This window comes from Nicotiana sylvestris, chromosome 4 (assembly GCF_000393655.2).
Source record: "Nicotiana sylvestris chromosome 4, ASM39365v2, whole genome shotgun sequence".
NCBI lineage: Eukaryota > Viridiplantae > Streptophyta > Magnoliopsida > Solanales > Solanaceae > Nicotiana > Nicotiana sylvestris.
The window spans coordinates 162,314,424-162,325,098 of NC_091060.1; the positions used below are offsets into that span (position 1 = coordinate 162,314,424).

General features: G+C 33.7%; 1 protein-coding gene across 1 annotated transcript; it reads left to right on the plus strand.

Annotated features, from left to right (window-relative positions):
* The first annotated feature begins 7,043 nt into the window (after window positions 1-7,043).
* On the plus strand, window positions 7,044-7,997 carry LOC104226725 (uncharacterized). Its single transcript, XM_009778776.2, has one exon. The coding sequence runs from the start codon at window positions 7,044-7,046 to the stop codon at window positions 7,995-7,997; it is 954 nt and encodes a 317-aa protein (XP_009777078.1).
* The last annotated feature ends 2,678 nt before the right edge of the window (window positions 7,998-10,675 follow it).

A 10,675-nucleotide genomic window follows, 5' to 3' on the forward strand; every position in this document is an offset into this window, starting at 1 on the left:
AATGTTCAGATACAGAATTATTTATTAGATTCAGTATCTTATGCATGCCTGTAATGCATATTTTCATATCGTTTATTTTATTATCCTACAAACTATGATAACCGAGTATATATTAATGCGTTCTAGAAGGTGACTTTAAAAGAGAAATAAGGCAACTTTGTTGCAGTAAGACTTTGCAATTTAATTTCATCACATTTTACTTAGGTTAAACGTTTTAATTTTACCAATACCATCCATTTTTTACCTGCTCTTAGAACACTACATATTCACTCGTTCATACCCCACTTCAGAAAAAAAAAGGTCATAAAAAATGTTAATTAGAAAGTCATTATCAAATAACTTGATTGCATCCTCATTTGCCAAAATATTCCATAAAAAACAAAGGAGAAAGTTGGTGAATGAGAACCGAAAGGAAATGAATAAAGAATGGACAAAATCAGATTAGGTTACTAGTGCCCAAACTGTCATTTACATTATTCACCAATTTTATTCCTGGCTAGTATAAAGTTATAAATTTCTTTCTGATACCATATAGTACTAACCATAATATAAAAATCAATCAAACAACTAAATTATTTCCATATGTACTAAATTATAAGAGAACCCTGTAATAAAAGATCAAACCCTATAGTTTGCGATGCAAAATAAAGTTAAATATGATAAGATGCAATTTCAGTCTCAAAGTAGAGTTAACTAAAAATTTCCTTATTAAGGCTAGTTAAGAGATCGAAATCCTATCAATCATCTCATTATACCCGTTGGTAGTGCATATAAGAAAGAGAAAATGACATTATATAGCCGCTCTCAAAATAATAGACGAATATATATATATATATATATATATATATATATATATATATATATATATATATATATATATATCGTATACAAAAATTATACAAATTTTATATACACTTTTTCGGGTAATGAATATAAATAGTTTATGTCGTGGGCTAAAAGTGAAAAATGCCTTATAAGAAATGCGAAAGTTCTATTTTGTCACTCTAGTTGAAGTAGTGTACATATGAACCGTCGGGAGCTCGTATGGGAATTGGTATGTTATATATAAGGGTGTATTTAGTTTAACGATCCGACCGGTCATTTTGAGCCCTAGAGCGTTGTTCAACGGTTTGAGATCTTGAGTAGCTTCACTTCACGTATTATGAATTGTACGGGTGGTAGGAATTTAATTTCGGGAAGTTCGGAGTTAATTTAGAAGGAAATTCTCATTTCGGAAACTTTAAGTTATAAGAGTTGACCAAGGTTTGACTTTTGAGCAAACGACCTCGGAATCGGGATTTGAAAGTTCCAATAAGTTCGTATGATGATTTTGGAGTTGGGCGTATGTCCGGATCGGGTTTTGGATTACCCAGGAGCGTTTCGACGCCAATTGTGGAAAATTGGCATTTTGGAAGATTTCATGAATTTGGGTTGAAGTTTATTTCAATGTTATCGATGTCCGTTTGGGATTCCGAGCCTGGGAATAACTCCGTATGGTGATTCTGGTCTTAGGAGCGCATCCGGACGTGGATTTGGAGGTCCGTAGGTTATTTCGGGGTCATTTGGCTACAGTTAGAAATTTGAAGGTTTTTGGGAAGTTTGACCAGGAGTTGACTTTTTGATATCGGGGTCGGATTGTGATTCCGAAAGTTGAAGTAGGTTCATAATGTTAAATATGACTTGTGTGCAAAATTTGAGGTCAATCGGACGTGATTTAATAAGTTTCGACATCAAATGTAGAAGTTTGAAGTTTTTAAAGTTCATTAAGTTTGAATTGGGGTGCGATTCATGGTTTTGACGTTGTTTGACGTGATTTGAGGGCTCGAGCAAGTTCGTGTCATGTTTTGGGACAAGTTGATGTGATTAAACGAGGTCCTAGGGGCCTAGAGTGTGTTTCGGGGTGGTTTCAGATCAACTTCGGATGAAAAATTGTTGCTGGTTCTGCTGGTTTCTGGTCTGGGTTGCATGTCTCGCAAATGCGAGGGTTTAATCGCATTTGCGAACTCGCATTTGTGAGGGAGGAGTTTGCATTTGTTAGGATGGGAAATTTCTGAGGGGTTCACATTTGCAAATATTTTATCGCTTTTGTGAAACTGCCCTCTTCGCATTTGTGAAGATTTTTGTTGCAAATGTGACCTTGGCAGTGGTGGCTCTGTTTCGTTCATAGCATTTGCGAACAAGATGTCGCAAATGCAATATCTGCGACTGGTGCAAGAGTTTTTATTTCAGGACTTAGCTCATTTCCCTCATTTCCCACTTGCGCTTAGGCGATTTTTCAGAGCATTTTGAGTGGGGTTCCATCAACATCAAGAGGTAAGTGATCCATATCAATTCTTTAGCTAAATATACGAATCATAAGTAGATTTAACATGGAAAGTGGTGGGATTTTATGGGGTTTTGAGGAAAACATAAGGTTTTGATAAAAAATGAGATTAAACCACGAATTTAGGCATGAAATTGAGAATAAATTATATATTTGAGTTCGTAATGGTTATCAAAAATTTTTTTTGCAGTCGGGGCACGTGGGCCCAATAGTTGCTTTATCGACTTTTCGAGCGGAGTTGGAAATTTACCTAAATTGATTAGTTATGAGTATTAGAGTATATTTTTATTGGTTTGCACATTGTTTGACTAGTTTTAGAGCGACGAGCACCGATTTTAGGTATTAGAGCGGTGTTGGCGGTTATGAAACTTCGGACCGAGGTAAGTCTCATGTCTAACTCTGTGAGGAGGAAACTACCCCTAGGAGATATATTTAATATGTGTAACTTGTTGCGGGGGCTACGCACACACGAGATGACGAGAGTCCGTACGTAGTTAAATTTATGTTATTGTCCGGATAGACTTAAGTTCACACTATGCTATACTTGTACCACAAGGATTATCTTTGCTCGTTTAATTGTTTTATTTCACATTACGACTTGACACTAGACATGCGTAGAGTGATAGCCTTGCTATTGTAGAGAATTCACGAGTTTCATGATTTGCCACGGAGTAATGGTGTTCCTTTTACGGATTTCTCACGCGCTTTGCGTTTTCCTCGAACGGTTTTCCTTAAAAATTATAACTCACATGTTTATTCGTGAGTGAGCGTCAAGGATCCGTTTAAGCTTCTTATTCTAATGGGATCGGGCTGTTCCCCTCGGTAGGATTTATGTGTCACACTCTCATGGGAGTGAGTCGTTCGCCTCAGCAGTGTAAGATATGCATCTATGGTTCGTGCCGTTCGACCCTCGCCAGTGCACAGATTATGATGGGATCGGGCCGTACACCTCGGTATTTATATAAAATATCCTCATGAAATTGTGCGTAATATTTGGCGAGAAGCTAACGTACCTGTGAGTTTTTCTTGATTTGAATTATAATAACCTATTTGGTGAGGTCCATAATACATAGACACACACACACACATATGTGTGTGTATATATATATATATATATACGCTCTCCGGTTGAGGAGGAATTTGCTAATTGAGAGCTTGGGTTTATTATAAAGAGGAGAATTGTACCGCATATTTATACTTGTTTATTTCGTTTATTTACTCTGCCTCATATTTGTTCACCTCCTTACTGTACTGATATTATCAGACCACTAGTAAGTGACGATGTCAACCCCTCGTCACTACTCCTCCGGGGTTAGGCTAGATACTTACTGGGTACATGTTGATTTGCGTACTCATACTATACTTGCTGCACATTTTTGTGCAGATACATTTATGTTTGGTGGTCCTTTGGGTGCGGAGGCGCGGATGATGCAGGGTGGTCTGTCTTAAGTCATTGGCTCTCTAAAAAAAGGATTTCCTATCGTTGCATGGGTTCCTTTTTGTACCGTGAACTGTATTTCATGTTACAATCCGCAGCCAGCAGAGTCTCCTTCAGAGTTAATTATAATTTTTCTGTCTAATTTGTATTCCGGACAGATGCTATATTTTATTTTACTTCCTAGTTGATGCTCATGCACTTGTGACACCGAATTTTGGGGGTGCTTACGGGTTATTCATTAATGTGGTTGCGAAAACATTTTCATTCACTTTGTAAATCCCATTTTGTACTACGTAATTAAAGAAAAGTATGATTTGAAATACTAATATGAGTAATTAGGATAATTATTTATTGTTGGCTTGTCTGCCAGTGGTGTTAGGCGTCATCACGATCTTTAATGAATTTTGGATCATGACATTTAAGCCCAAATTACGATGTACGTGAATCCATGATGTTATGTCAAACTAAGTATTTTATGTACACATTTCCTAGAACTAATACAATATTATTTGTTGGCCGTGGTACTCTAAAAAAACTGAATGATACAATTGGTCTAAAATTGAATTATTTATTCAAAGTAAAGATATCAATTCCCGTTAAATACTCTTCTTCTTTTTTCTTTTTAGCATTGAACTCATATTTTTATCCTAGATCCATCTCTGGTTATATGCCTAATCAATAAGGAGAATGGTGGATCTATATGGTATGCTAAGTATGAAAAAGGTTTGTAGTAGGTTATATTTTGGGGTCCACCTGGGGCTATATAATTTGCCAGCCACAAAATTAGTCAATATTATAGCCTGAGCCAACAAATCTCATGCATATCTAGAAGTTATAAATAGTCATGAACAACCTCATATTAAAACACGCATTTTGGACATTTAATTAAATATCAAAGTAAAACAACAGCTGTAGAGGTTGTATAGTTCAAAGAGTAGAGGATGAATAAATTTAGATCAGCCCAAAATAGAAGGAATTTTTTTCATGTAGGTAGGTTGGTAAGGAATTTCATGTAGAAGAGAAAATTAGGAATTCCAATCTAGAATTAGTTTGGCATTCGGTTAGGGTGGGCATAGTTTGGGCAAACCTCAAATCCAAATTTTTTAGATTTTTGGTTTGGATTTTCGGATTACGGATTGGAATTTGGATTTAATTTTTATTTTTTTTGGATTTCGTATTGGATATTAAATTTGGTACTTCAAGTTTTTGGATATCCGAAAATTCAGAATTTTTATACTTTATATTTAGTCCATTATCCATATGCTAATAGTAATAAATTCAATACCCTACCCATTAAATATTATATCATATATTCAATATTAATTATTAAGTTACTGTCAAAATACTTTCTATTTGGGCATGGTTTTACTTTTGCTACTTCGTATCGGCCGTATTAATGTCTCTATTGCATTTCCTTGATAATAATTTCATTATTTGAATACTTTATTTGGATGATTGTGGTGAGCAAGATGAACTTTTCAGGTAATTTAACATGTGTACTTCATTTGGATATTCATTTTTGTAAAAAGAAAAAACATCTTAACGTATAAGCTTAAAACCGAAAATTTCCAAACCAATTAATCCGAAACTGAATTAAAAATTTGATCCAATCTGAGCTTATTTGGATTGGATTAAGATTGTTATTTTTTCAATCCGAACCGAAATTTTTATATCCAATATGAATTGCCCGAACGCACACCCCTACATTTGGAAATTAACTTCTCTAATTAGTTTCGCAGTTATTTCCCGCTAATTTTTATAATCACTGTTAGAGGTTCAATAAGAGCAATATATTTGACTAATGATTCGAATGGCTTTCCATTTGTTTGCAAATCTTCAACACTAAAATAACAGATAGTCAAAAGAGAACTATGATTGTCAAAAAGGGAGAATCATGACTATGCATCAGTAATATTAAAGCCTCTCTTTCCTATTCTTATTACAACTAATAATCTTGCTTCCCACGTTTATTATATAAAATATAATGATAATCTTATCTCTTACTCGTATTATTCTAATAATAATCTTACTTACGATTTGTCTTCACATCACCCGACCTACTACAATGTTTGAAATGAAATGTTACCATGTTACATCTAGAGGACTAAATTACTAGAAACCCAAACTCCATTTATTTTAGGATAACTACCTCTAATCTGCAAAATTCACGTAACTTCCCCTTCTATTTCTTAAAATACACAATTTCGATCCCTGCTTTGTGGAACATCATACTCCTTCCTATCCTTTTCATCTGTTGCTTTAGCAAAAAAATAAATTCTAAAAAATTTTTTCTTGGAAATAACGGTTTGTTGTTTCTTTAAAAACGATCTCAAACTTGATTGTTCTTCATTAATGTCTAGGTTCTCTAGAAGTACTATTTAATTTCCTTTAATTTCATTACCTCTTTGTTATTCTAGAAACAGATTACTTGGTCAGAAATCAATGAGTTCATATTGATACTTCAAACAATATGAAGCTTCCTTTTTTGACATAGATTTATTTATTATTTTTTTTTTAAAAAAATTATTAAAAACATTGTTTATTCCTGGAATTTGATTAATTTTTTTAAAAAAAGTAAGAAAAATTATCAAGTTCCAAAAACTGACCATGATAAATAATTTCTTCCATTCAAAAATCTTCAATTTTTTTTCAAAATATAATGCATATCCAAACACAAATTCAACTTTCAAAAATTATTTTCAACATAACTTCAAACTTTTTTTTTTTAATTTCTATTTTTTTCTATAAATAAAATCAGGAGGTCTTTTTGCCTTTTTTTCTTATTTTTTTTTCAAGTTTCGAAAAGATTTATGTCCAAACGCCTTATGAAATATCTACAAGGATGTAAATATAATTCTGGAAACTAGAGGGACTTTATTTGCAATTACAAAATATAGGTAAATGATCAGCCTAAGATGATGAAGCTCATTACGCATGACTATAACCTCTTCAATTACATTACACTTGTAATTCTTCATGTCATTTTCCAAATATCTTTAACTTTTACTTGAAGAACAATCCAAAATTTATATAATTGTAGGTCATCATATACATTATGTCCAAAATCAACATGACATCTGTACCTAAAAAAACATGACAATTTTTTTTTATAGAAAGGTAATAAAAGGCGGCTTGTTTAAATTAGAATTTAAACTCATAGCCCACATAAGTCAATAATATTAAGCTCTCCTCCTTCCTTTCCTTATATAAACATCTTAAAAACACCATTTTCTTCTGTTTCTGCTTAGCTTTCATTGAACAGAAACCAGCAAAAGAAAAAAAATGGAAGTAGCAATACCCTATAATGAAATGGATAATTTCGAGTTCAATAGTGCAAGATCATCACCATTTACTACTCCACCTTCTACACCAAAACCCTTTAATGGTGAATATTACTATAGTGCTCCTCCTAGTCCATCTCATCTCTCCCAATTTTATCGCGAATTCGATAGTTTGTTCTTAGCTGATAATAATGTTGAAATTTCTAGCCATGTTAGTGGAGATGATTTTGCTTTTGATGTTAGTCAAGAGTTGGAAAAATGTTCTGTTTCAGCTGAAGAACTGTTTGATGGTGGTATGATCAAGCCTTTAAAACCATCCCCTATTTCAGAAACTCAAACAAGAAACAAGAAACAAGAAACTGAACACCCTTTTGTTATTTCTACTCAAAAAAATACAAGAAAAAGTTGTGCAGCAGAAAGGGAAAGTAGGGCAAAACAGAGAGTTTCATCAAATGGGAGTATGTCATCTTCTTCAAGTAGAAGAGAAACAAGATCACTTTCTCCTATGAGAATTTCTCAATATCAATGGGAGGAAGAAGAAGAAAAGGAAAGTAGTAATTCTACATGTTCAGTTTTGACATCATCATTTTCTAATAAAGGAAGCAGAAAATGGAGATTTAAAGATTTTTTCTTATTTAGGAGTGCATCAGAAGGAAGAGCATCAGATAAAGATCCATTAAAGAAATATACTGCTGCTTGTAAAGAAGGGAAAGGTTCAAGTTTTAAGGGAAATGATTGTCCTATTTCTTCATCTAAAGCTATTGTTACAACAAGAGGAAGAAAAAAGGGACAAGTTTCAGCTCATGAATTGCATTATACAGTAAATAGAGCAGTTTCTTCTGATTTGAAAAAGAGAACTTTCTTGCCTTACAAACAAGGGATTTTGGGACAATTGGCTTTTAATCCTGCTGTTCATGCATTGGCTAATGGCTTTGGATTATCACGCAAATCATGATAATTTTGATGTTTAGTTATTAATTGCATTTTTTTTTGTATAGACAATATTTGTCTTTTTATTTTTTTATTTCTTGTTTATGTAATGTTGTTTTCTTTACGAGTTAGGGGAGTGGTTATTGTCAAATCACTGAAAACTAGTGAAAAATATCCATATTCCTGTATTAGTTTTACTATTGTAAGCTGGATCATTAGATGAATAATTCCCTTTTTAGAATTAATTTTGCATTTTGCTAGAAATCAAGTCAGAAATTTGCTATGTTTTCTGTCCCAATTTCTTTTAATTTATCCTTGATAAAATGATTTACAGTCACAATTATTTATGACTTGTTTTAGAATACAAAATTTAAAAGTTTTTTTTTTCTTTTTTATTAAATTCTGTGTCAAATCAAACACTGCCAAATAAATTGAGATGGAGGGAATATCCTAGTATTAGCAAATGAGTCCCAGACACGGACCATTTGATTTTTGATATGTTAGATATAGAGATAGATTTAGGGCATTTATTATGAGTTAACTGAATTTATTATTTACGGCTCGAACTATATATGCATAAAATTTTATTTAAATACATATATATCATATTTGTACTGAATTTACTGAAGATTCTAGATGTGAATCTAGTGAATGTGATGAGTCTCGTAAGATAATAACAAGCAAAAAAACATGAACATGTGCCACAATCCAAGACAAAATGTTAGTACTACGATTTAGTCCACGTTACGTGCCTGTTTTTATTGACAATTCGGTACTCTTAATAATGACAAGACCATATCTATCAACATTGTCATGTTCTTGTATTAAACTAAGATCATACATTGAAATTCGTTTTCCTCATGACTAGTTAGTTGAGATGTCATCTCTCTTCTTTTTTATCACTTATTTTAAAATATTAAGTATTGTGAAATAGTTTTTTGATAGGAACTTTGGGAAAACTTATGTAAATTTGGAGCAAAGTGTTAGAGAACTTACAGCTAACAAGCCAAGCTGCAAAAATCAACTTATTTTGAAAAGTATTTTTTTTCAAAATTATTTTTCTCAAAAGCACTTTTGTTGAGAAACAGTTTGTGTTTGGCTAATTAACTTGAAAGCACTTCTGAGCAACAATTAGTGCTTGACCAAGCTTTTAAAATCTGCTTCTAAGTGTATTTTCTCAAAAATGCTTTTTCCATAAAGTACTTTTTGGAGAGAATCTACTTTTTTATGCTTCTCCAAAGTTACTTCTGCTTCTCCTCAAAAGTATTTTTTTTTCTTCCAAAATCTAGGGCAAATACTTCAACTTTGAAAAAAAAATACTTTTTTATTGGAGAAACTTGACCAAACAGGCTATTCGTCCAAATAGGTTGTGAATAGTGATGACAAAATAGTTAAAAGAAAACAGTTAACCACCCATATTATTGTGAATGATTTTCAAAAGAATTTATTATTCTCGTATTTCCTAACCACCCGATTCTTTTACATAAAGTACATATTGGGGCAAGTGCACAAATAACCATGTATACGGTCAAAATCAGTGAAGGCCTATTTTAAGGCTTCTATGGTGTTTCAAGCCCGGCCTCGATGGGCTCGAAGCACATTCTAAGGCTCGTCCCCGAAGCACTCGCCTTGAGAGGGTATATCGAAAACTCATCACAGCATACCTCGAGGCAACATGAAAATCGACGACCGTCATGGAAATGCGGAAAACTCCCGGGAGCACATGATTAGAATTGACAGAGTCTGCGAGAAACAGTACAAATCCGTACTAGGCCGTTACACAGCTGTACCAATAGCATTTCCTCGTCATTATTAGACATGTACTATGTTGGGATTCCGCCCTCCTATATAAAGGGGACCTTTGTCATTTTGTAACACATGAATATTCAATATAATAGAACATTCTCTGCTTTTCTTACCAAAACGTGCTCAATAATTAACTACAAATCTATTGCTTGTTCATTTATTGTTCACTTATTGTACTTCATTTATTTCCCATTATTAACCGCAAAAGGCTATCTTCGACGCCTTCGATATCATTGTTTCTTCATCAATCGTTCATTGCTATCTGCCCTAACTGGACCTCGAGGCCCCCTATTCCAGCCAGCTCGAGGCCCAGTCCTGCGACATCATTAGTTTGCATATCTTATTTTCTTTACTTACACTTAACATCTATTGCCTAACAACTAGTATTGAAATAAATCACATATTTTTAGAACCATAAAATAAAATATAATTATTAATACCATTTTCAAGGTAAACAGTTTGGCGCCCACCGTGGGGCTAAAAATAATAGTGATTGTTTTGGTGCTAGTTTTCTGATAACACATGTTATTCTTCATACTTTTTCTTGTCAATTTTTCTTAATTTCAGGCTAAAATATGTCTAGCACACAAAATGCACCTGCTCATGACAGTGAAGGACTTGGAGAAAACAGTGGCATAGGGCTCGGTGGACCACCTATAAACCTTGAGGGAGTGCCAAATGTGGAGCTAGTTGATATCGGCTCTCACAATGCTCTAAACACGGAAGTAGGCACAGACCCCATAAGGAATGGACGCAAGGAAGCCCAGGCTGGAGGCCAAGAAGCACGAGGAATGGAAGAAGGAGGAGTCAACCTCCAAGTGATATTCGAGATGCTGCAAGATCAGCAATTCGACATCGCTCAACTTCAAAGTCAGAACAGAACCCCTAACACCGCCG

Excerpts from the sequence above, each read along its gene's own strand:
- LOC104226725 (XM_009778776.2), top strand. The coding sequence starts at position 7,044 with ATGGAAGTAGCAATACCCTATAATGAAATGGATAATTTCGAGTTCAAT.